Raw genomic sequence first — 27987 nt, 5'->3', positions numbered from 1 at the left:
TCGTGCATGTGAGTCTTCGTTGCCGTCACTTTAGCAACTTCGATGGCACAACACGACGTCCAAAGCCATTGGAGATGAAGGACTCAGCACAAGAACCTGTCGTCGTAATTGCACAATACATTCGATTCTCACTGTTTTTTGGCCGCGAATTGTAGATCCGTTGTCAAAAAATCGGCCAACTGACACAATCGCACTCGCATTACGTGGAGCGTACGCGCTCCAGTCTAACAGCATAATTACCTGACACAAGTACCCTTGTTTATGTCTGGGTGGTTCAACATGCCAACGTTTTCCCTGATGATCCTTTCGACTTTCTCGGGCATAGTCTACTTTCATTGAAGGCGAACCCACTGACTGTCCTTTTTCCTCAGACAGTGAATTTGGATAATGCCGGTCAACAGCGCACGCCTGTCGTCACCACCACTAAAAACAAACACCCTAGCCTAGCTTCGTCATTGGCTGGCGTTAACCAGCACTTCACAACCCTTCGCTTTTCGCTATATTTGGTCAATTTCAATAAGTGTTTTTAGTATATCAGGTGCACGAAGTAGTGAGGAAGCACCCATTCAATGGATTCAAAATAGCCCTTAGATACGCTTTTAACAACACCAAAACAAATCATTTATCTTTCCTCATCATTTTTATTTATGTACAGAAGTCAACGCTGATAAAATTACTCTCCTCGTTCAGCAACAGCCGACGGGATGCAAAAATAATAAATCTCTCTTTATTTCTTTTACTAGTTATTATTAGTCATTCATTCATTCAGGAGTTTCCTAAAGAATAAAGAAGTTTAATAATAATAATATATAGTAATGTTACGGTACTAATCTTAATCATTTTTATCGCTTCGAGAATTGCCATATGATCTTCTTTATCATTTTTATTTTATTGTACATCCACGATACGACAAAGAGAACGTTCTTCGTCGTCGCTTAACAACATGCGTCGGGCACAAATAACCAGCGACGCCGACTTTATCAACCATTAATCATTACACTTACTTAGATAATTTATTCTTACAATTAAATAATAATAAGCCAGCATGTCATATTTATATACTTCTACTTTCAAACTCTGTTATCCTACACCAACGTCGATACCTTCGGTACCGCTTCCATTCTTTAATTTCGTATTTGCATTCATACTCACTTGGGTCGCGGTTTAATGCCCACGTTGCTTTCGACTGTTCTATTCAGCAAGTATCAAACACTTAAGATGAGACTGATACGGTCTAAGCCTCCGATAATTGTGAACTGCTCGTAAGTGTAAAACAACATTTAAGTCCCCTATCATGATTCGCTTGATTTCTGATCTCTTCTGATAAAGTTTTCTACGAGCTATTAACTAATAGCTTAGACTACTAATCCGATGAATATTATCAGTTAATTCAGTAGCACTACGTTAGCTTCACCCAAGTGACTTTTTAACGGTCCTATCCACTCTGAACCCTACTCTCCCATACTGACAAGCAGGCCCTCATAAATCTATGTAGATCTCAAAATCGTTTGACTTATTTTAACATCGTCGTTGTAATCGTCATCATAATAGATAATTTTTTCTCTCGAATATATATATCTTAACAACAATGGGCGATCGTGAAGTGATGCTTTTCGAGCTATATAGTCAACATGTTCTTTGCTCCAAGATTAGCAGGACGTTGGCTGCCTGCATAACACGTGTTTTTATACTTGAATGTTTGTATATATATATATATTCGCATGTTGATTTTTGTATATGTGAGTGTATGTGCGTGTGTGTGTGTGTGTGGTCATGTAAAGGGTGCGTGTGTAGACTACATATCATTAACGCTCTTTTTACAATAGAGATCCTTGAGCGCCTTGAGCTCCTCGATGAGGGTGGCGTTCTGGTTCTCCAGTACGGCCACTCGGTTTTCGAGACACTTGATGTAGTCCTTCTTTTTGCGCCGGCATTCTTTCGCTGCCTCGCGATTTTTTAGTAGGCGTAGCTCTCGTTTCCGAGCAGCCTCCTCCGCAATCGTTACAGGCTGTGTGCCACCAGCAGTCGTTTGTAGCCCCATTGAACCGACGCCAACGCCCCCAGCGGCTACAACGACGGGCGCCGCAGTCGCCACCTATATTATCGTTTTTGAAAAAAAAAACACAAAAGCGAGAAACTTAAATGATGAAATTTAATCAGTTCAGGCCGGAAAATTCTAGTTTTTTTTTAGAATTCTTAAATCAAACACACAGTTTCAGGTAAGGGTAAGTAGTACATATAGATTAGCAGCCAGTTAGCAGCAACAGCAATAATCGCATTGCAAAATGTTCGTATTTACACACATTTGTAGCCTACAGAGACACTCCTATAGACTCTATTCCAAAAACTTCCAATCATCCTCTTTACGAAGTACCTGTACATTTGCGTGCGTGTATCTGTGTTTGTGTGTGTGTGCGTGTATGAACTTGCGACCAAGATGACAACAATCACTGAGAGTACAGCATGGGTGAGATATTTAGGTTAGTGAGGCACACCTGAGCGGGCCGCAACTGATACGTCTGTAGGTCAGACACAGCCACACCGGATACTGTTACCGGAACAAAGAGCTGGGTATCGTTGGAGTACTGCACATACTGGGCTCCCCCGCTTCCGGGTGCGAATTCACTCGCGGTCTGCAAATGGATGCTTGCAGGTTTCACCTGGAAGTCACTGTCCGATGCCGTGTCATCTTTATCTGATGAGGATGACCCAGCTACCACCTGCTGAATACGGCAAAATACGGCGATTAATCCCCTGGCTTCATGTCAGGTGCTTCAACAAGCAAGCGAACGAGGTCACAGACATTAAGGCAATATATGTCCAGATGTACAATGTTGTACGAGTACAGTGAGCTTGGAATTAACTAGCTAAAAGGCATAGTTCTACGGAATTATCACACATCACAAACGATATGCTAAATTTGTTTTGTCTCTAAACAGCAAAGGATGATGAAATGACGATTTCGATGGGATGATGCCCATCGTCATTATACAATCAATACTAATTACTCACTGTAGTATCATTAACATCATAATGGCAATATCACAATCATTCTATCATCATTATATATACAAATATTTATAAACAGTGTTTGATGGTTGGAATTAGAATCGTTTTTTCTATATTTTATTCATACATTTTAGCTTATCGAATTTGTACATAAGGGTCATAATAAAAATTATATGCTTTATTTATCAACATTTTGTATATAGTTACTGAACCTTGTAACTTGCTGTAGTGTTATGAAATGCATTCATTCTACTAGCGTTTAATGGGTGGCCGATTTGTTTTTCGTTAAAACAAAGAGTCACCAGGCCTTAGATATTATAGGACTAGAAAAGGTGTGAGCGCGCCGCATCAATGCATGATATACCTGTTCGAATGCTAAATTTATAACTAGCATAGCCCAGCGGCTGTTTACTGCCGTAGACGTCAAAGGCTGCGTACTGCAATATTGACTATTTTGTATTTTTTGTGTAGAATGTATATATTAACTGAGACAAGCAGTCACTTCCTTCAGATAAAAATGTCATCTGTTCTACTCTAACTATATTGTTTGATGTTGATTTCGTTTACTGACAAACTATAATCTCGCTACCTTGATTTACTTCAGAGATTACAGTGGCACAGGTGTCGGGCGGTTTTACTGACATTAATGTTTTAGTTGACTATCTCTTGCTCGGTTCCCGCTGTGCTAACCTGTATTGTGGTAGTCAAGCCCGCGCTATCGTGGTGTTGAGGCATTGAAAGCTCGTTGAAAATTTTCCGATATGACGGCCTTCTGGCAAGGACCTCACGTCGTTTTCGCGTACCTTCGTCTTCTGCAAGTTGACCCCCTCCAGCTGTGCCCCCGGGTCCGCCATCTAGGACATTCACTCCCCCGACTAATTGTACTGGGACATCTTCCGCTAACTGCTGCCCGCCAGCAGCTGACTGGATCACTGAACCCTTATTCACCAAAATCACCGGATTTTTCAGCTATGTCCAAAAACAACAGTCATAATTTAATGAGTTTTTTTGAACACAACAATGTAACAAAAACCTATATTAACATGATACCGAGATTCGATGACGACTAAAAGCGGGGAGTATCATTGTGCTACACTTTGTCCATTTTCGTTTTCTTGAGAACGACACACATAGACTATTTTTTTCACAAGGTTGAGAATTAATGTTTATGCAGATCTTTCCATTGATTTTCCAGTTTCTATCACAATAGTATAACAGTATTAATAACAACGTCTTTATAGCAAAGTACTCAGAGCACAAAGGCAAGATGTGGAAAGCGCCTGGCAAGTTGTTCCGATTACAATGATAATTTTTCTTTTCAAAAGTTCCAAGGGCTGAATCGTTTTAACTCAGAATGCAATACCCTAAATGCTTGCAACCAATTTTCACGGGCTTTAATAAAGGCTAAGGGATTTTAACAATCTTCTGAAAAATTATTATTTCGTCTGTTTATATGCCATCACACTTTGCTATATACAAGCACACATAGCGAGATTGAATACGGTTTGTACTAAAGGTAATGGCCTGTGTCTTTTGCCCTCAGTTTGTTCATCGAACCGTTTTTTAAGCGTGGCCAATCTCGGCTAGAACGATCGCTCATGCTACAGTATTTTTAGTGTTACGTTCAGAGAGAAACAATTCCTCCTATGACACGTACCTCGAGTACACTAAAGGTGCCTCGCCGAGAAAGCCATTTATTTTGGACACCTCACTACGAACCGTTGCCAAACACGCACGTTATTCGGTATACACATGATGCTCTAGCACCGAGTAAACATGAGACAACATTGCAGTCCAAGCAAACGTTCTTCTACGTTTGATATCTATGACAGAGGGAAGCATTCTAACTGAAGGCAAGCACGGTTTCACTAATCTAAACAAAGACTATTCGTCAGAAAAGAAACAGGGCATTGAGACAATCAGAACTTCCTTTACCTTGAGTTACTTTTCCTCGCTCTTCGTCTTCCTATCTATTAAAATTATTGCGATAGAGCCAACAAAAAAATTTCGATTACGACGCTCAATTAAACTGTGCTTGCGGCGACACGATTTTGAAGACGGCAGCAAACATATATATAGACTGGCTGTATTTACTTTCGAATGTTGTTATGATTTGATTGTGGTAAAACCAGTAGCAACAAACATACCCATCATAATCAGCACCGCGTAGTCGTTACATGCTGCCACTATAACAGTAGGCCACACGTAACGATTTTCCTCGATCAAATGGCCTCACGTCCACCGCAGAGCAGTTGTGTAGGCTATTATGATTACGGGTGAGTGTGTGTACATCTGACTAGGTAGTTGTAGAAATATGAATCATTTCTTGTTAATTCTGTGGCTTCTGACGTCTGCTGCTGCTTCCTGTTGCCGCCGCAACGCCAAGCAGTCGCGCACATCCGTGTAAAGCCGCTGAAGGCGGAGAGGAGCACGCGCTTGCCAAATGAACAAAGGCCAATATATGAAAAAACGCGTACACATCAAACAACGCTCGTATAGCGGTTGGGTGTGCGTGTGTGTGTGTGCGTGCGTGCGTGAGTGTATGTTTGTGTGTGTGTGTGTGTGAAAACGTCTGATGACGAAACGAGAGGACGCGGTGTAGGTTGGAAAAGAGATAGTTTTTAGTTCACTGACTATTTCGAGCAGGCAGATCGGACTTTATACGTCAATAAGACTATACAAATATGGACCTCCCGATTTTCATCTAAGTGACGGAATGGATGAGGTATTTGACCGCGTTGCGAACCAAGACAGGTCGCGCCCTCTACAGATATGGATCCCTATGGCTTTCGACAATTTATCTAAAGCTTGACACTTGCTGCGTTCTCGCTGCTTCATTTAAGAAGGCTGGAGGACCAAAATGGGGCAGCGTACGGTTCTGATTGCAAGAGCGGTTCAGTTACCTAGGGCACCGTTACCAAATAACTAGAGACAAATTGTAGGTATTGATTTAAGTCTGCACAACGCATATTCCAGAATACATTTGCTTCGCGTGCGTGACGCGATAAATTCATTTCTGCTGGCATTAGCGATTACATAGGGGAATCTATTCCTTTGCATACGATGCCTCCTAGCAACAAAAAGTCTATGGAAATTAAAACACTTCGATTCAGCTACTTTTTTATATGTCTGTTACCTCTAATCGCACCATGCTAACGGACAACAGACGGCCTGATCAGGTTTCTTGTCAAAATGAGACATTTTAAAAATGGGAAGCTTACACTAACGTTACACAACAACTGCTAAAAAAAAAAAAAAAAAAAAAAAAACTGATTCCATATTCGCACGAAGGTGGATAATTACACGTACTTGCGTGCGTACGAGTGACAGCCGCAGCTTATCTAAAAAAACAAGAGGATACAGTAGAAATTTCTGTTGTTTAAAAATGGTCCATATTATTAGTATCGCAGTGGGGTACCAGGACTGACTACACAATTCACATTATAATAACTGGCCATGAATGAATAACATATACTGAAATGAAGCACTTTAGCTACATTAGCAAATACACGATTCTAACGTGTTGGGTTATCTAGATGTGCCATAGGCCAACAATCAACATTGGTGGACCAGTCAATAAAGTAGTGATTAGCTCTACAAGAGGTTGAATAACCGGACAGCCGTTTCACCGCTGCCCAGGTGACTGCTACAACGTTTCAAAAAGTCAAACCAATTAGTGCTTACTTGCTACAGAATGAGGAATATAACTAAAATGGCGATCGCTAGAGACCGATAATTTGAATAATTTACAGAGAGTCAAGTAGATAAAAATTATTGATAAGTGTGTTCAAAAAACGGGGTCGTATTCATGGCCTTCGTCCTTGGAAAATTATGATAAAATCGATTTTTTCGACAAACGAACATAGGTCTTCATTTAGGCCATCTATTCAAAGACGCATCTTCAAACGTTTACTTCTTGTTTTCGATCGTTTGCCCTGACATTTTAGGTCGACCGTAAAAAAATTCTTATGTATCGTCGGCTAGAGCTTCCCCGATAACCGAAACTACATAAAGTGAGATTTCATGGTCATGCTGCGTCATTATTTGCTTTTTTTTTTCTTTGGCTCGTTTTCGTTAATGTTTCGATTCACTTTGCCGACCTGGGTCATGTTTACGGCCCAGATTGCTGTTGAAAAGTCTTCTAGTGAAGCAGCCACCTCAGATCCCATCAAATTCTCTTAAGTACCTATTCTCCCAGCATATTTGTTTGTACGGAAGTTTACATAGAACAACCTCTTCTCATCCAGGAGACGACTGGTCCTAAAACACGATAACCTTTTTTTCTTCCATGCGAAAAATAGCCTGCATACGTACATGCTATTTGCAATAGGACCTTAATCGCCTATGCGGTATCTACTTAACCGCACACATTGTCTTAAATAGAGCGCATGCGGCGAAAAAGATCTTAGAAATGGAAAGAGGGATCCCACTTTAAGTCGATAAAAACACCATTGCTAAACGCAGATACGCATGCATATCGCTGCTCGCATGTACCAACTATTATAGCATAAATATATGAATACATAGACGGGTTACGGCTAGGTATCCGCAAAGCTAGTGACTGTGAAGACCTAACTATCAAGTTGTATGAGTTAAATGAGCAGCTGGATGAACTGGGAGTCAAGGTCGAGCTTAGCGAGTTCTTGGCCAAGGCTTGTAGGGACGTGAAGTCGAATACTTGATCACAGTGGTCAATTCATAGAGTCAACTTCCACGTCGAGTTTGTTCGAGCGGTCCAAAGCTACCCGTCGGAAAAATCATCACCCACTCCCAAAGGCGCATCAAGGAAAATACTTATCGTTATTTCAAAAGACGGCATACTAAAACACAGTATACGCAAGTTTAGGTGATCGAGGCAAGGCAAACCATAGTAGCGATCCCTAGGGATTGTAAAACTCCTATACGCTTGCCACCTCTGACGTTCTACTTAGGACGCACTCATTGGCCAGTCCTCGGGTGGGCGGAGGCTATACGGGTGTTGCGGAAAAGATACACGATCTGTAAGTTCATCCTGAACGAAGGAATAGTACCCTCGGCGGATACAGGGAGATGGAAACTACAACCAAGGCCTTGGGATTCTCAGTCTGTTACCATAGGCGCCCAGATATAAACAAAACCGCACGCCGGTTAATATAGACCAGCACGTGAATACGTACGCGGGTGCGATATGTGCCGGCTTACTAGTGAAGACTAGTAATGTATGCTTCTTTATACTCCATCGACAACGGATTTGCAAATCCGTTGCAGGGCACAGTGAGAATCGACCCTGTCAGGCAGAACGCGCAGCTGCGAATACAAGTTGCGTTTCATTACGACGAAAAATCTGTTGTGGCGCACCCATGCTGCGAGGCGGCCTTGATGGCGTTAGACGCCAAAAGTCTGTCAGACTTTTGAGGAAACAACGGAGTATCATCCGACACGTACGGGAGGAAATCCGAACAGCACGATGTAAAATTAAACCCACTGAAGGCTATAAAATAGAATAGAAGGGACGACGACATCCCCTAAGCTTATTTACTTGCAATAGATCAGATATTATTATTTCAATATATAATTAAATACATAGTTATGGCGCTACAGGTGGGAAGCGAGCGGCTGCGAAGCACGCATTTCTGTCATCCTAAAAGCGAAGTCAATCCGTTTCAATGTAAGTTCTATGAAAGCAAAAGTAACTGCGGTCATGTGATCAACGGCAGTCATGTTAAAGAAAAAATAAGTAGTTTGGATACCCCAAAAATTCAATCAAGAACACAAAGAACATTAGCACACGCAACACGCAGCTACAATGACAGATCTCCATCCTAAGAAAACCAACAGGCCGAGTTGCATGCAGTTAACGAAGCTATCTAACAAAATAGACCACTAGTGCCGTCATGTCAGGCTATACATAGCAGATCCTGTAAAAGCTTAAATCGCAATTTTTTTTCTGCCCACTATATTATCTAGACTTAGCACCGACGGATATATTTCTTTCCAATAACAAAAATTTATAACAATAGGTTTGACGGTGAGAAGAGTCCCAGAAACGAGTGCTTCTGCACTACACCGGTTCTGGCGGGAAATAAATTTATCTATGAGGAGTAACAAAATCATAAAGAATGACGCCAAATTCTATAATAAAACATAGCTATACTTCCGAATGAAGTGCTACGTTTTTTTTTTACTAGGTGAAAAATTGTCCCTCTGTCTACACCAAGCTAAAATGCCGTACAGGTATATACCTCGATGACTTACGCGTTGTCGCTGCAAAACTTTAGCAGTTATTAAAGTTTATGATATACGTCGAAAGTCAATTCATACAGATAAGCTTTACTAGAAAAAAAAATTCTATAATATATTTAAGATTGAGCTCTATGGGTGAAAGAATATTCACAAATGCGCGAACCTCATATGCGTATGCTTAAGTACGTATACTATACATATGTGACCTGACGCCACCTGTCTCTCTGCTTCGACTTCTCCCAGTGTGAGCGGAAAGAATAATGAAGTTGGCCCAAAAGCAACTTCATCGTTTTCATCTTGTCGAACAGACGAAAACTTGAGTGAAAGAATGCATGAACGCATTACTAGTTAAGAAAACAATATCTACTCAACTTACGTTTTGAATAGTTGTGCCGGTTGCTGATGTAGCCTGAATGACGGACGTGGCTGCCTGCGACACCTGTCCCGCATGACTCGCTGGTTGGATTACGCTCTGGCTCTGCGGGAGTTGGACGTGCAAGATAGACACGTTACCGTTGGCCTGCTGCAGAGCCAGCGTCTGCGTGCCGCCCTGATACAGGCACGCCCCGTAGTTAAATGTAAGTATGTGCGTGTTGACACGTGCGTGCACCCGGTGTTACAGCAGAAGCAGTAGCAATAATAACAACCCGAAGGGCGGTGGTTGGTCACGCGGTTAGCACACAGCAGTCGTAGGGACGAATCATAACACGCACAGGTACGCGCACGCGCGTACAAACAATAACGGTAGCAGCAACAGCAGTAGCCACATTGAAGTCATTAATGTAGCAGTAGTCGCAAAATGGATCATTGCGGCAGTCGACACATGGACCGTACGGGGATTCAGGAGCCCAGGGGGAGATCAGGGAATATTGACGTCAATTAGATCGCAGGATCGCCCACAACATTGGTATAGCATAAAATGAAAAGGAAATGACAATGAAGTGAAGTGATGCGATTGAACAATAACAAACACAAAAAGGAAGAACATTGTGTTAGCTTACTCAGTTTACAAGGGCCCAACAACAGATAAAAGGTAGAATACAGGAAACAGGGAAAGCAATCCCACCTGTTATAGATTTAATAACAATTTTAGTTAGGCTTATCCCATATAAGGCAACAATTTCAAAATATTGCAGGTTAAAAAATAACGCGTAACTCCAACCCTTTCGTCACAGCGAAGCTGACACGTGGCCAAATATGCATTTAAAAGGATGAATCACAATCAACGACCCGTTCTTGTCCGTCTCAGAAACATTAGTACATCCACGATAATTAAGACCACAGTCCCGCTTGAACTCTACGAGATCCGGTCAATTTCAGTAATACAAAGAACAGTGATGGTTAGAGTTGATGAGTTAGTAGGTCTATCAGGTCATTAAGGCCAACGTTTTAACGAGAACAGTAGACATGTGAAAATGGCTTTACTTTTTAATATTCCTAAACGAGTAAACGACGTTATTATCTAGAAATAAGCATAGTAAACAAATGTAAAGTCTATACATATATACGAGAACAGTGATCCACGTTACAGATAAAGCACGAAGCACATTTTTAAATAGGTAGGCAATATGATCAACAATGAGAAATATCTGTAGGAAAAAGAAAATATGTGCGTAAATGAAAGGTTTGACCCTGTGTCCGACACAACGTCGTCCATCATCTCCATCCTGGTGTAATTCAGCAACGACTACAATGGATATATTGTGCTAGCCCCTTCTTACTCGAAAGAAGCCAAACATGTTATTAAAATTACACACTGGATGAGTAGGACAATTAAGGCATTTTCCACATCATTTGTGGTGTGGAAAGGTTTCAGCCCAGTAAACTGTCTAGTAATCCACTATAGCACTAGGTTAGGTTATTATTGCAATTGTTGTACTTAACGTATAACAAAAATACAACAGAATACTGAGAGCGATGCGCCATCAGTGATTAACAAAAACTGATGCTCAAGGCATGGAGAAATACACACGCATGCTATTGTATGAACAGGAATTCAAAACAGTGGAAACAGAGAAAAAGATGAAGAAAAACAGACGCTGAAGCTTTGATCATACCGTACATTTACTACCTGGGCCTGTTAAACTGAATTCGTGCTCGGAGATATTAGCGTTGGATGTACTGTGTCGTTTTTATTTTTCTTCATTTCTGCGTTCACAGAAGTGAAGTTGTTTATTACCGTGTAGCATTGTCCTCCTTTGTGTAAACTTTTATTGTCACTGCTGATGCTGTTTAGAGGTTACCTGTTGTTGTTGTTGTTGTTGTTGTTGTGGCGGTGGCGGTGGCGGTGGCGGTTGTTGATGCTGTATGACTAGTCCGTTTTTTCGAAATCTTGCCGCCGCAGGGTTGGTTGAACCCGGTGATTGTGAAGTATGATGTGAAACGCTAATTAAACCCAATTGTTGATGTGGGGGCGAATGTGGAAGTATCTGGGTGTTTATGTATTAGATCATAGTGATTGATGGGAAGCCAGCGAATGTAGTTACAATAGCCGATTATATCCACCGGTGGTGAATAAAAGCAGCCGTAAGTTTATCGTTGTCGCACGTCATGTGAAACGAGTTGTTTAAAGCATTGTCGAACAATGAGTCGCGAAGGCAAACATCCGAGGAAGAAAGAGAGAGGGGGGCAGACCGGAAAAGGGTCAGATACGAGGTAGAAATGGGAACGTGTAGCAGCAAGGGAAAGAGGGAAGGGAAGAGTGCAAAAGATAAAAATAAAATATCAGAAAAAACGTCAAGCGATTTTGGGAAATTAGAAGGGGACAAGGTGCCACGATAGGAATCACATCGGCGAAAATATAGAGGATTTCGAAGAATCGATAAAACGTGATTAATTCGTTTTTTAATTAAAATAATGTATAATGTATATGGAATGAAGGTAGAGGAAACGATAAATCATTTAATAACCAATATCGCATTATCACGAGAGTGAGTGAAACCGGAAGAGATATCAGTCGACGAAAAACAACGGTTTGCGGAGTAGTAGTTCACGCATCATCGGGGTCCGAAAAATGATATCATTGTACGAGCAACAGCATCGGGTTGAATGAAGGCAGTCCAAAAACAAACAAACAGCAAAGAAAAAAGGAATAATAATTGCCGAAAAAACGGAACAGTTAATTATGAGAAAAATCATAGAAATTGAAAGAAAAAGTGGTAATAATGACGTTAAAATAGAACATACACTATTTCTACAACCCTTTCCCATTTCCCGCTCACTTTTTCTTCTTATTTTTCGATGACTTCAATCACCTCTATTACATACGATGTGATAATTCTCTCTTTATAGACATCTTGTAGCACGTATATGCACGTATATATATATATGTCATACATGTGCGTTGTTTGTCGGCTAACCTGCTGTGGCGCTGTGAACAGCACAGTCGGTTGTTGAGGCGTGGCGGCTTGCTGACTGACACGGGTGGCGGTGGACGTCGCCGTGGGTCCTCCGGGTCCCCCAGGAGGCCCCGTTTGGCCAAGACTCGTCCTCTGACCGCCCGCGGCCGAGTCGCCGCCTTGCGGGAGTACTTCCATCTTCAGCTGATGAGTCTGCTCTTGCATACTCCACCTTCAGTATACATATGTAAACATATAGTTATTATTATAATTATTTTAAATTGGAATTTGAACATAATTGTTTCTTTCAAGAGGGAATTTCAGTTTAATATTTGAGTTAGTTCATATGAAATGAAGTTGCTTAACTAACATAGAAACCACTTTGTCACTAAGCCTCACCAAGCAGTATATACATACAAGATTTGCATGAAATAGAAAAAGTTCATGTAAGTTATTCACTCATTTTCAAGTACATTTTTCAATTAATTTGCAATCTGCAAGGCACTGGACAGTGGCTTATAAGGTGTATATAAATTCTCTAGAATACTGAGAATTCCGCAGTGCCCCTGAAGATACTACCAGCCTTAAAATCATCAAAAAAGTAAGTTTGTAAGCAATATAGTGAGGGTAGCACAAATAGAATTAGGAGCATATTTGTTTCTGTGAAGGCGAATTAGACGGATATTAGGGCAAAGTTTAACTTACCTGCCACGGAGCGTCGTCTATTGTGAGGCCTGTCCGACGAACACATCAAATAGTCTCGGTTTTCTTACTGGATTTAACTTTTTTGCCTCTACTTCTTTAGCTAGGCATCATCCCTCCCATCAGTCAACGTTTTTATTCAGCAAAGAGGACTCTAACAACTTATTCACTATTTTCCGATGGCACTTCGGAATATCCTTAACCTCCCGATTTTTCTCCGACTTCAGAACGGCAACCGACAATTTCTTCGTTTTAGATACATTAGAAATACAGGATCGTGTTGCCGCAAGCCACAATATATACGTGATAGGTAGAAACGTGATCTCTGTAAGAATACGAAGGTTGAGATCGATACAAATATTAGTATCTAAGAATATACAGTCTAATACGGATCGTAGAAAGCTATTTAATCCTACATAAAAGAAATCTCTGACAACCATCCTAATCTTTTTAGGGTAAACTTCACATCGGCGCACGAAAATTAAAGCAGGTGAAAACAATCAATTGATCGTAGTACCGTTTGAAGCTCACTGGCTTTGTTTTAATCTTTTTTATAAAACACAGGAGTTTCCTAAACGGTGCCTCTTTATGCCATCCCGTCAAGGACCAGATGGACGTATTTACGCGCAAAGTCTGCCTGATTGATCTTTACTCGATTTGCACAGCCAACAATGGTGTTTATGATCATGTTTATCATTAATGCCCACATACGACTGTTCTTGCTTTTGAGCTCAATGTGGTCCGGCGCGTGCTTCATGGTCACTCAGAGATTACGTGAGATATGGGTGAAACACTATTTCTCTGCCCCCTTGAATATCTTCAGTTTGCATGTTCGTCAAGTGAATATATATCCGCAATATGATTTATCTTTGAATCCATTACACACACGATGCTGTTGGTATATAAATAAACTATAGCATCTGATAACATTCAGCATATAATAATCTTGTAGCAAATATATGTATGCGCGCTCATCTAACCGCCACTGCTCCATATGCTCCTAATCTTAACGCGTATGAAAAATTGCTTGTTGTTACGACATTTTTCTGTCTGTGAGCACATATACGTTTGTTTCGGTACGGGTTAGTGCCTGTTGCTTCTATTAATTTTGTGACTCCTATTTTGAATAGGCACGGATATGGATGTGTATCCTATGTTCGTTTTGTTGACACCGCACATGCGTGCCTGCACATAACTTTTGTTTTGGATGCGCAATCAAAAGGACCTTTAAGGAAAAGGAGAGACAGATAAGGCAGGGCGAATTGCCAAATACAAATCTCGTAAAACCTTGTACAACCTCTCCAAGGTAGGTCTTCACCAACTGCGTACGCCACACGAATCCAAAACAGCCGTAGCACTGTATCAGCAGGCTTTGCTGATTTTTCACACACTTACCGGCGTGCCTCGTTCGTGTGTCGAGAGAATATGTCAACAGGGCTAAGTTACATCAACGATGACAAGAGTGAGCTGTTAACAAGCGTATAGCACTCGCCTGTCAGTTGGTGCGCCGAAAATAGATAAAAACCTCGAAGAAAAACAACGGCGCATAAACCTCCGGAACACTTCATCAATTATTCGGTGCCGTGCTTTATAGATTCTGTTTTAAAGAATAGCCAATTGTCCAGAGATTTGTCTGTAACACTTTTTAATAAGTAGAACTGCGTTTGACGTAGGAAGGTAGTGTTGATTGTTAAAACGAAACAATAATTCGTAGTCGTTTAGCGGATAGAATTTATGCAATATTGTTCAACTCCATAAAAATGGTGATTCCGCCAGGATCTCACCAAGTTCCGCCGACTCACCTATGGGGCGCCCGTTGATTAGCTCACTAACAGCAATGGCAATTACCTTAGTATAAGCTGTCTATAATGGAAAGTTTTATTCCAGAATGCTTTAAGCATTAATGCCAACGACATAACCAAATCATATAAGAACAGTGCCATTTACATATATAATATATATTATCTCGTATGCTTAATTTTATCATTGGCTGCCAGAAATAAACATATTGCTGTAGATGTGTGTTTCTTCATACTACTTTAATTACAACATTTGTTACTAGAACTCGGCCATGCTTACTCGGCAAAATGGCCTCATACTACGGCTAGTACCCTTTAGCGCCTAGTGGGTCTAACGTTACATTGCGCTATTTAGACCTCGCGCAATCTCGAGCGCATATCGCGCAAAATTCCACTGTCTCCAACTTAGCACACTTCCTGGGTGTCCTGCACAATCTAGGGCAAGACGCCCACAAAAACGGCGTCACGTCATACTGACAGACGTCCTACTGTCGACATAGTACTTGATAGTAATTCCGGCTCTTCGCTCGTCCCAATAATCTCCTGTCTGTAGGGAAAGATCAGTACGGACCCTATTTGGCAGAAGTAGTCCAGATCGCTACGAGTTCTATCGCGGCGTCTCCTTCTACGACATGGAGCGGAAACGGGCGTATCCACGGCTTTTGCTGTGTACTGGCACAAGTTCGAGCCGCGTACGTACGAACGTATCCTAGCTCTTCTGTCAAATACTGGACCATCAGGCGACGAATAGTTCTGTGCATTTGAGTGATCCTGATGTCAGTTAGTAAATACCAAAGCTTCGGCTGTCCGTGGAAGTACGCGGTACTACGTGGTAGCGATCTCACTGGGTCACAGCGCCTTGCCTAAATAAGAACGCCTATTTTCTACCTCGCGGCGATTAGTGCTGTCTAGGGACGGCTTCAGCACTTAAAGGTTAGCATCGTCGTAGAGGATCGATATGATCGAACCGGTGGACTGAACCGGTACTCACGCCGCACCCGCGCCGTCGAATCAGATAGTGCTCAAGTAATGCGGAACTAGCACGGTTTGCCAAGAACGCTCCCACCAACGAGTGCCAGATCCCTCTGGTATATAACACCTGAACTGACTTAAGCATAAAAAATTTCCCTTGGTGCAGTGGAAAGGTGCTGACTTTGCCGTCTGCTGAATGCTGCGCAAGAGCACTTTCATACCTAGCTCTTCCAGACTCGCTGGACGTCTCATTAGCTTCCTCTTAATAAAGGCTGCTCAGCACAGAGGAAAGCGTTTGTAAGGAAAGCTTCATTACATCTCTTCTACAACGATCTTGAAATCAAAACAAGCTCAAACTGCTATTTCTAAATGTGCACATGCCAGCCTCATGCTTGGCACGATGGCCATTTTCATCCCTTCGCAAGTGGCTCGTACTCCTCAGCGCATCGCTTATTAGGCCTATTTTCGTTGACCATAATCCCTTCGCAACTTTGGACGTATCGACAGTTATGCCGACGCTGCCACTAAAATAAAATCGACTAATTTAGGTTTGTCGCCAACTTGCAGGAGCAAGCACATTGTCTTTACTATATTATATACGACCATATACAAAAGCACAAGGCTTTGTGCTTATGTATATAGCCGTACATCTGAACTAAATCTCATTTATTTTAAGTAATAAATATATCAATACATGCGAATGCAAGTAAAAATGCATGCCAATCCAGCGGACTTTGAAGTACTTGGGCCAGATGACGATTTTATTATTATTATGTTCAAGGAACTCTTTATTTTTTGTACATTTGTTGTAGCATCCTAGAAGCTTCCATTGTACATTCCATGCACTTACCATTCACGTTCCTATCTGTAATGTCTTTACGTGTGGCTTCTTGAAATAAATCAATAGTGGGATATGTTTGCTCGCCGATTACCATTTTTAACCCATGAAAGCCCTGTAATTATACGGACTTAGATCCGAAAATTAAGCGGCTTGAAACCGACGTTGTGTACTCCTTCACTCAAATCAGGAAATAATTAACACATGATGATGAGATGTAGCATTGCTATCAGGTAGCCAGGCTGCGGTGCTATCGACCGCCGGGTCAATATTTCTCGAGAGCTTCCAGCTGGCAATCTGCATTCATTATTTCATTTTCGGCAAGCATTTTACAGTACCAGATGTCTGAAAACCAAACCATACTTTGGCGATCAAATTCCCCAGGGGGGATTTTTTTGTGATTTGTTTTTTTTTAGCTGATGTTCGGCAGATTACACGCGGAATACACTACACTTATGTTAAATGCCAGTTTTCGCATGCAAGACTCAAAAGCTCTGTATTCATCAAAAACCGTTCCTATTGATGCAACTTGTTCTTTCCCTTCAAGCTCCAATATCTGACCACCTTCGTGCTAGTCTTCGATACGATAATCTGTTCTTCAAATGTTTGCACCATGCACGTGTTACAGTTCCGAGTAAGGCCTCCTTGTCTAACGCCCTCACCAAGCTTCGGTGGCTTTCTGCAGCGCTCTGGCTTTCGAGGAACAGAAACTTCACCACTGACCGTCGATTTTTGAGGATAAAAGATGTTGCCTCGTCTAAACTCATTTTATCTGGAGTGACTTTAGCCGATCTTCGTTGATAATTTTCTATAAAACCAGTGTTGAACAGTGAAATTTATTTCCTAGCAACGCGTAGTTCATTTCAACACCCAACGAATATTGTTATGATAGCCTAATATATTTCGTTATTTTTTGTATTATATCGGTAGTTTATATTTACATCGTTTGGTATTTATTGGGTATCCTCAGTAGTTTTCGTTTAGCTTAACGGTTTTGCTAACAACCACCACTCGGACCAATAAGAAGTCATTACTTGATCACCGAATAATGACTCTCGGCAGACTATGGAGCGCCAACAACTTAATAGTCATGAATATGCTCGATACCTTACCAAAAAGAATTAGTGTTTTTACGAAATGTTTTACGCTATCTGTATTTTTCTAGGCTGCTCTATTATTTCAGTGCCGGTAAGAACCACGACTATTCTTCATTACCGAGAAAAAGAAGCGTCTATAATGTGGACCACTAATAGGTAAGCAGTAAAAAATCGCACTGACGTGATCGTTCGTAAAACTAAAAGCCCTCATGTTTCACGCTTCGCTCCGATTAGAATCAACTCCGTGGGATAATCTGTCACGCTGGTACGTTATGATCTAGAGACAACGTTAGAGGAACATTAAGAAGATAATCTGGTTGGGGAGCATAATACCACGCTATTACTGCAACCCTTATGATCTTTAATTTAAATATCTCTATCTCCTATCATGTGTTTTCCAAACCCTTGAAGAAGAATGGTACTTAAGACCAGCTCATTTCTGCACACTGCTGCGACAACAAGAGTATAGCGAAGTAACCTAAATAGTTTAAGTAATCAATAAGGCTTATCTTTATAAGGTCTTCGCTATGATTAAACCGCTTTGTGACTTTCAAACTACAACAAAGCGTAAATTCGTTTCGTTGTAATTTCCCGATACGTAATCGGCAATCGATACGCAGATACTTAAAAAAAACGATGCCCAAGGCACCCGCGACCTTATTCAACAACTAATTTATGAACCAATACGAGTGATACAGTTTGTTTTGTGTCGTAATCCAATTGTTCAGCGGCCGTACCCAAATCTACGAAAGACGTGACTGTTTGTGCATGTTGTGCATACGTAAATGGTTACCTAACCGATAAAGTTGTATTATGCACTGAAAAAACGTGCTTACGCCTAACTAAGGCCCAACTTGAGCAATATAATTGCAATACAAAGATTCGGTGCGTCGAACGTGAAATTGCTTTACGTGTAGCAAAAGTACCTTTGCAACATACGCAATATAGAAATACAACACCTTACATTGTACAAGAAGCGAGTTACGATCCTTCATTATGGTTCATTCAGTTCTATATAAAAGCATGTGTACGGAAAAATACCGACGGTTTCTATGCCGAAGTTACGGAAAATATCTTTTTTTTTGTATTTCAAAACAATTTTACTAAATATATGCCGTTTTAATCGACGACATTTTACCATTTTCCGTTAATACCATAAATTTCATGACGGTAGAACTTCAGTGATTTGGAGCGAAACACTGAAGCACCATTAAAGGATGGTTTGACGGTGCAAAATTTGGAATGTATAGCGGACGCTTTAGAATGTTCCATGTAAGTTCTATCAATTTCTGTCAGGTTGGGAAGTACCTACGTGGTCTAGCATTGCCACCGTAAGACGACATTTCTCGTACTCACTAGTTCTGGACAATTTTTTTGCAATGGCTTGTCGTAACCTTCTTAGTTAAGAGTATAAATCCGAATCTATCATTGTGCCAGCCAGCACCTCAGACGCACACTTGCTTTTCAATACTTACTAAACGCGTAGCAACACCTTGGGCGCCAGCCTGAGCTTTGCCATAAATTGTGGAGAACATTTTTTTAAAATTTTCTTATTGCACACTATTTTCGTATGTGATTTACTTTTCATTATTTGTGATTGACCGCTTTAGAGATCGCTCGATTTCGTGACGGTTTCTTTTCCGTCTATCTCTATGGCACTCAAATATCGAGCTGGTTTTTTTCAAACAGCTTGAAACTATTTGGTGACTATGTTTAATACCTTGGCGATGCCATGGTTACTTACGCTTTGTTCAATCTTTGCAATAATTTCATAAGCTTTTTTTTCGTAGTTAATCAGCATTCTTACGTCAAAATATCGAAAATGAAAATAATGGAGACATCTTTGAACCGTCTCTTTGGATAACGTATCTCGGGCGTAAAAATTACCTTTTGTTTTTATTAGCACGAGTAATATTTGTGCTTTCATATAAATAAAAAATATATAATAAAAATTCTATAAATAAAAATTCCAATAACTTTATCCAGAAAATAAGCTATATCATAGGTTTCAACAAAGATATTCTAACAATTTTAGCATATTTACTGCTGTCAAATCTCAGCTTTAAAACAAAACCAACGCCGAATGGTCTACACTACTTGAAATATGTCACTTTAAGGTTCTTTTGCTTGAAAAACCATCAACACTTGAGTTAGTGTATCTTCTTGACCATTAAGTTAAGTAAAGGCTCAAGAGGTGGAGTTGCAAGTTTACGACAAAACATAACCTATGTGTTAAAGTAGCATTTTTACCCATTAAAAATTTCCAAGAATGAGGGGCTGTCCCTCAGAGGTAATATACAAGTTTAGCAAATGTTTGCATAACAAAGTTTAACTACAATAATATACAAGTTTTTTTTGGTAACAAACGGTATATCTAACACCCGTGTTCCTCACTTAAAATTAACAATGGTAATATCTCGAGATACAAATACTAATATTAAACAAATGCTGTACATTATATAGCTTGTGTGTATTGTTACAATGATATAATAATTAAATTTAACTACAAAAACGTTTTCCTTAAAATTGTCACTTGTTTATTTAGAGGTATTGTGCCACAGAAGTTTGTCGTGCCTTAGCCAAGAACAGCTTTTTATATGTGACCACTTATTTGTTAAAGATATGCCTTCTCTTGCCAAACGGATTCTCGAATTCGCGTTTCGTCACCTTATGATCTTTATTATTATTTGGGTTGCCACTTTAGAATTCGGGGTTTATTGATTGTACGATAGACATATTCGGCCATACATTTTCAGTAACCGATACGTAAGATGCTATTAGGACTACCAAACAAAAATATTAGGCAGAACCGTATGTGCGAAGCATCGGCTTCAGTACGACCACTAGCTTGGTTACAGTGTAGCACGAACGTGCTTCGCCAAGTCTTTGCCAAATTGACAATTTCACGTCCGGACATGTATACTGAAGACTGGGTTTTTTTTCTCATTGATACAAGTGTCTGTTCGTAGCTCGATCGATAAAATATCTAAGAAAATGGACGCGAACAATATGTATTGCAAAGCAATGATATAGCATATTCAACAAATCAAACCAATTTTATCCTGAAAAGACAAGTGCTTCCAATAGATAAGACTGCCTATGGCAGTTGATTGAGGTACTCACTCCTGAAGCGATCGAGGGCAAGACTATCCTTCATCATTGCTTCAAGTCGTCCCTTACCGGAGGCGGAATACAACGTCATCGGCCATCATGACAAATTACGCGCTGTATAAGGCCGTTAGCCGAAACGCGTGAACGTTGAAAAAGAGAGCGCCTGTTTTGTTTGTTGTGACCAACAGGCTGACAATCGACCAGAAGTATACATGTCTAACGGAGGAGGAATCAGCTGCTATTATTAAGATATATAAGAGTCGTTGTAGAAGCAATCCATCCAAGCAGACAAACAACGGGTAAGAACGTGTCGCATGACATCTATATATATATATATATATATTGACATTCTGCACTCGGTCAGACACCGTGACTGCGGTAGTGATAAAATCATCGATAATTGCTGCAGCTAGCTTTACCATACAGCGTAAGATTCATTGGTCAGTCGGTGGGGCTGACCGTTTGTATGTCATTTTTGCGGCCGCTATTATGAGTCATCATACACTCGTTCTCTCAAATAACAGACACACCGCCACACCTCGTATAGGAGGATTCAGCTATTTAGCTAGATCCACACGACAACTTAGCGAAGTGCACACGTAAAAGGAGCAGCTTGTTCACTGAAGGCAATTGTCTGTGCTTGTGTGTGACGACCGCAGTTTATGATGCCCTTCTTTTTCTCTATGAAGTCGCGCCTTTATATGCAATAAACTATATGGTATAGCCAAAAGAGTGATAAATAGTAGCAATCAGAAACAGAGTTATACTGATATTAATTTCGTGATATTTAGCAAAAGCGGTACCTGTTAAAGTTCGGTGCACGTATTTAGCGTATGCAGTATGCCGAGTTCTGTTATTTCGAATGTGATCAATAATTTTTCCACACTTTCTCGTGCCATTCTACTGTGAAGGCTGGCTTACGTCAAAGCAAAGCTTTAGGTCTATATTATTGTTTGCACAGCTGGCACTATAAACATTCTAGTAATCATTGCAGGTGCTTACGCACACATTCATCTGGCATTGCAGTATCATAAGGACTTATTTCAATCTACTTAGCTTTAGGATCTACTTAGGTATATAGTAGACCGCCACCAGTAAGCTTCGTTTTACACTTATTTTGCTATTAAACACGTTTTATTTCACTTGCTTAGAGGTAAGACGAATTCTATATATATGTATATGATAGAGAATACGTCGAACAGCGGCTAGCCTTAACCTAATAGCCTTTTTCACAATAGAGTTTGAACACATTCTGTCACGTAGCATAATTTTCACGATGATATATTGTATTGATATATGATAAATTGCTACCGTCAATTAACCGAACTAACACTAGGCCCTATCAGATAAAACAAACTTTTTCCTCTTAGGGGAAAGATACTTAGCCCAACGGTTTTATCGTCTGCGCAGATCTTTCCAAAATAAGTTTCTAGCCATCCAGACAAAATCGCAACCCAACCACCTTAAGGGATCGTACGAAGGCTTCTAACAGCGTCGTAGTTAATGTTCAAATGGCTGGCGTGATAGCCGGAACGGCTACACCCTACAACGCAGTATTGAATCCAATAGTGAACGTAAATAAAGATAAACGCAAATAAGCATAATTTGCACCTGTGCTACTAGATAATTTTTCATACCTATTTCGATTGGAGTGTTAATATTCCAATATAATACCAGAAATAAAATAGACAGCATGACTGATGAACTCCGAACGAGTTTTGAAGGTACACTTACTTTTTCAAGACAGCAATCTCGGTGACACAACCTTGACAGTTAAATAAATTTATATATATATATATATATATATATATTAAAAAAAAATTACATTCCCCGGTGATGATAGTCCACAAGGAATATCTAGGTACTGAGTGGAATGATTCTACATATCATCAATAAAATCAACAGTTTGTTCGTACCATATAGAAAATAAGCCAGTTTTCAGTCCTATCACGTATATACACCTTTCTTTCAGCGCTTATGATTAGCGACGGTTTTGTGCGTCGTGGTATGTTTTTATTGCAAGAACTCTTCATTGTCGATCACATAAAGCTACCCATGTACTTCACCCTCTCGGATAGAACTCTCTGTGGGATGAGTATCAATCACTATGCAGCTCAGTTTATTTGATTAGTTGAACTATTCGAACTCTGTATGAAGATCCAATTCCCCTATCTAGTACATGTTTATTCGACAACCAGCTAAAATTAGGCTCTTGCCAGGTCATATTGCTGAAAGACGTCCATCAGATCATCAATACCAGTGCAGCCATGATGATTGCTCTAGGTTATTACTAGAAACTTTATCTCTTTTAAATAAATGTCTATCCTGTATCATACATGATTCGTATACATGAGTACAGAGAGAGTTATCGTTACATATAGCATTCGACAATTAAGCTATATATGTGCATGCAGCAAAACATATCGACGAAAACCCTTTCTAATGTGAACTGTTGATGTCATCAGATGAAATCACCACGCCAAGGGTCCCGAAAAGCCATGTGCCATTTACCGCAGTTATTCAATATTAAGATTTTCGTTGCATAGTAATAAACGATCTTAGAAAGACAACTAGTGTGTTAATAAACGTGGCTTATTACCGATGTGTCAGACGCTGTTGCTGAACATCCTCTAAGCTCTGAGATCTGTTTCCAAAAATATAGACCTGCGTAGATCAGTTCTGTATAAACCACCTAATTCTGACTACGACCATAGTAATTTCTTCTATTTTATTATTTATCGCACTTATTTGCTTCACATAGAACTATTGTATAACCGGAAGCATAAAACTGGAGTCTATCAAGATAAAAGTCGGTATATATTATCATGCTAGAGCCCTTTTTGTATTTTTGGACTAAAAAGAACTTACGCTGTTCGTAGTCACAATAAACACAATACTCATTTGAAGAAAAGTGGAAGTTAGTTCTAAGTCAGTCTTTGCCGTCGCCTAGCGAGTAAACCAATCACAGATATCTGCTATTTCGTTTGGAAGTAATCCCCATCTAGTCTGTAATACCCTCGTTTAGCCTTAGTGCTGAGATGACCTTAAATTCAGGATATACCTTCGCGTGCCACTTACCGTATTGGACATTAAGAACATAATTGCTATCACTCTACAGTTGTAACAGCCATTCGAAGCACCATACAATTTGCCAGATTAACCTTTTCCTGTTGGATCTGGACAATGGGAGGGATAGCCACTTCTAGTCCAGACCCATAGTATTTATTGCATATCTTTAGGCGTATACTATCTTTCCTTACAAACACCGTACACTTCATTTAAAAATCATCCGCTAAAGTGTTAAATGTGCCGCTCTTCCCAGCTCTACCCTTATACGTAGAGCTTTAATGCTCAGCAGTTCCAAATATATCATCAGCACCATCTCGTTAACTTCGCATAGTTCAGCTTATCTCTATTATGCCGTGTTGCCTCTACTAACGTCTTAAACTAACTCTCATCCATGTACCGCTTGTTATCCTTTTTTCGACGTTCCAGTCAGTTTGACTATTTATATACCTTCTTGCCAGCAGCGGCTCTGCACCCAAACGTTTAGGATAACGTAACAATGATTCTGCCACTATCGCTGCAAACTACTTTACTACCGGCAGTACCAGCTAAACATTTGACTGGCTTTAGCCTAGCCAGCCCGTAGTCCTGAGCTAATCAGTTCACCTCTGATCAGTACAAGGAGGAAATATATGTTCTATGGACAGACATCACTACGTACTGCGCATGGACCTGACGACTACAGCAGTTAGTAGCGAGTTCAGTTCAGGTGCTAAATTCTACGCATGGATGAAACGACGCCATTTAACCCGTTCACGATCAGCCCGTATGCCAGATGTGGCTTCAAATTTTGACACGCTAATGCACAACCGGTGATTCTCGTTATACGTTCTAGTACACTAAACGAATCTAGTAAATGAAATCAGCCAAAATCTGTTTATGGTCCGGCATCGTATCCAGGAGGTGGCTGATACTAAAGCGACATAAAAAGAAATAATATTACTTTTGTAAGAAATAACCTTTTTAGCGCTCGTACAGTGATAGCCACGAAGTACAATCGTCATCGCCCATACAGAGGATGCGGCAGCGACCACGCCTAATTAAAGAAACTATTATACAACATAATAAAGCAATAGGTTAAAATGCTGGAATAGTGCAAGGGGAGGTGGTCATAGGCACGCAGTAGGTCGTTGGGCGTTCCATGGAAAACTAATAAGTGCCCTAGACTGCTTTTATAAAAGAAGCAGTGTGTGTGTGTTCCTCAAATACTCATTGTCGGTATTTATCAGCAACGGTGATGAAGTTTGAGTGGAACAATCGGCATGTCAGTAACTAGGAATACAGTCGAAAAGCAGTTTCTGAACTTGAACTAATAATACGTCCCGAACGTATCAGCGCATAATCAACCGTATCCGACTGAAAGGTCCAATCTAATATTAGGTTGGTACTGCTAACCACAGTAACAACGCATCTATCCTGTCTCGACTTATCTAATCTAATCAAATCTGCTTGTGTTGACCGACGTCGTCTCCGTGCTATCTATCCGACAGTAACACAGAGCGCTATAAGCACAATTAACTGCAGTTATAGTCGTAGTAGTCTTTCCCTATGTAATCCAACAACCCCCGTTACTGCCGGTGCTCAGCACGGCCGCGATAAATACTGTCTATCTGAGATGTCAGGTAACTATTATTGGACATCCACCGTGATTTTATGCCATAACGTGGTCTTTAAATTTCATCATTCGACCGATGACGAGCGCAATACCAATGAAGTGTGCTACGACTCACGTACTATATTTATGCGAACAGTCCGCGCACCGAAAAGTGGATACGACAAAAACCTCCATTTCGTATACTGGCAAAACCTGTGCCAGAGTTATCGGTTCCGTAGTGAACAGCAAACATTCGCAATAAAACAACAACTATCTCGACTAGAAACACCCCAATTTCGAATCTTTCGGTCTCCGTGTAGACGACGCATCAAGCTCGAACACACTTTTTGATTAAAATTGTGATTGTTGCCTAAAAGGGCATTGAACTACTTGCCACGATGCCTCACAACGAATTGAGGCAATAAACAGGTCCTGCAAATAAACGATGATGAGTGCATAACAGGTACCACCTGCTGAAACGGCAGCTGCCGTTTGTACTGTTGAGGTCGTGCTGCTCCCTTCCACATCGATAGCGCCCTCGTCAGGCATCACCCCCCAGAATAGGCACTCCCCAATAGGCGGTACGAGAACACGCATAGACATAAGCTTTACTGGTACTGGTTGTAGCCAGCGAGCGAGTCACAGACGGTAGGGCGGAGCTGATCAGCTGGCAGTAGAGCCTGATCGTCTGGTTTCGTTACTCGTCATTCTGTTTACGCCGTTTCTACTTCCCTGGCGCTGTTCTCTGCTGGTAGCTTTCGCGTGGGAACTGTTGTTTGCTTTTCTATCGCACAAATATACTACTAGTTTAATCGTCGGCAACAATCATAACGCTGTCTAACCACAGTGCGCACATTCCAAGATTTGTTTTTCTATCATTTGCTGCTGCTGCTGCTCACTCAGAAATCGTAGCACCACGACCCCCACCCCATCCTTTCCACCTTCTTCTGTCGAAAGGTGGAACGACAACGCACAGTCGCCACCGTATCAGAGTCGAACGCACATCACAACAACAACAACAAAAGACTGATGTCCATTATACTTCCACGATGATAATCATCACGTACAACAGACAATGCTAGTGCCTAAAATATCCATGACGATGTCGATGACGACTGCGACGACGATGACGGAGAGCAAGAAGAGAACAAAGACGAGGGTGACGTTAAACAGAATATCACCAACACGGTTACCGCAGCTATTACTATACTTCGTAGAAATAATAATAACAATAATAATAATGAGGCTACTAGAAAGAGCAAGCACGACACCAATCAGGTAGAGAGGTAAACACTCACTGCAAAACGATCTATCTTCTACGTCGAAGTAACTACGTTGGTCGGACGATACGGACACGCATTTCGAGCGAAAAAATGAGCGACCACCGAACGCGGCACAGCACAACACTGCATCACTCACTACCACCTGCACATGTAGCAGCAGCAACAGTCGTAGCAGTATTAAAAGTAAGCAACAGCAGTGGACTGAGCGATGATCATAGACGTAGCAACAGCGTTAGCAAAATGGAAGAAGAAGCGGCGACGACGGCGGCGGCGGCGGCGGCGATATTGTTACTGCTGCTGCTGCTGCTGCGTGATTGCTGTTGTTATTAATAAGGAGACACCTCTAGCACAAGACCATGAACGGGTAAGAGCCACACTGCCACCATGGCCAGCACTATGAACATGAGGTCGAACGAGCACAACAATCTCACCTCATTACTGCACCAACCCCAGTACAACTCCACTGATAGATTTGCCTTAGCTACCACCCACCACACTGGAAATGGCCATAAACTGCTGCTGCTGCTGCCGCCGTTGTTGATGCTGTGGATAATGCAGTTGCTGGTGTTCCTGCTGCTGCTAATACTCACGTAACAAGTCGAAGGAGGCAGTCAGTCGGGCAGTCAGACACTGTCGTCATCTGTACATACGGGGAAAACAGAGAACGAGGGAGAGAGCGAAAGCAAATAGATGGTGGAGGCAGACAGACCGACGGACAGGCGGGCGGGCGGGCGGGCGGACGGACGGACGGACGGATGGGAGGACGAACAAATGAACAGATTGACACAGTCGCCGTCGCCGCTGCTGTCACAGGAGTCTGCGATAGACGACGCCCACCAACATCGACTGTTTTCGGCAGCGGTAATCATGTACACACATGTATACACATGAAGTATTAGTGGAAGAGAAAAAAAAAAGACTAGTATGTTTTGGCACTCGTATTGCCGTTGCTGCTG

At 41.1% G+C, this 27987-nt stretch overlaps 1 protein-coding gene across 8 annotated transcripts; it reads right to left on the bottom strand.

Annotated features, from left to right (window-relative positions):
* Positions 1-618: 618 nt before the first annotated feature.
* Positions 619-27736, bottom strand: CrebB (Cyclic-AMP response element binding protein B). 8 transcript variants are annotated; one of them, XM_022847875.2, is made up of 9 exons: positions 27047-27736; positions 26219-26863; positions 13275-13596; positions 12591-12801; positions 11475-11660; positions 9608-9781; positions 3700-3978; positions 2496-2723; positions 619-2095 (listed from the first exon to the last, which is right to left on the bottom strand). In XM_022847875.2, the coding sequence occupies exons 4-9, from the start codon at positions 12792-12794 to the stop codon at positions 1796-1798; spliced, it is 1371 nt and encodes a 456-aa protein (XP_022703610.1). In that variant the 5' UTR covers positions 12795-12801; positions 13275-13596; positions 26219-26863; positions 27047-27736; the 3' UTR covers positions 619-1795. The 8 variants fall into 8 exon arrangements, with proteins under 8 accessions (XP_022703610.1, XP_022703613.1, XP_022703614.1 ...); XM_022847878.2 differs by having other exon boundaries at positions 2496-2720; positions 27047-27735; XM_022847879.2 differs by having other exon boundaries at positions 9608-9709; positions 27047-27734.
* Positions 27737-27987: the final 251 nt, after the last annotated feature.

This window comes from Varroa jacobsoni, unplaced genomic scaffold (assembly GCF_002532875.2).
Source record: "Varroa jacobsoni isolate VJ856 unplaced genomic scaffold, vjacob_1.0 scaffold_1312, whole genome shotgun sequence".
Lineage (NCBI taxonomy): Eukaryota > Metazoa > Arthropoda > Arachnida > Mesostigmata > Varroidae > Varroa > Varroa jacobsoni.
This window is presented reverse-complemented; position numbering and strand designations above follow the sequence as displayed.

Coding starts and splice junctions, on each gene's coding strand:
- CrebB (XM_022847876.2), bottom strand. CDS start 12,794: ATGCAAGAGCAGACTCATCAGCTGAAGATGGAAGTACTCCCGCAAGGC. Junction 2,724..3,699: donor GCTTGACTACCACAATACAG/GTTAGCACAGCG, acceptor TGCCGTATTCAG/CAGGTGGTAGCTGGGTCATC. Junction 2,096..2,495: donor ATCAGTTGCGGCCCGCTCAG/GTGTGCCTCACT, acceptor ACGATAATATAG/GTGGCGACTGCGGCGCCCGT.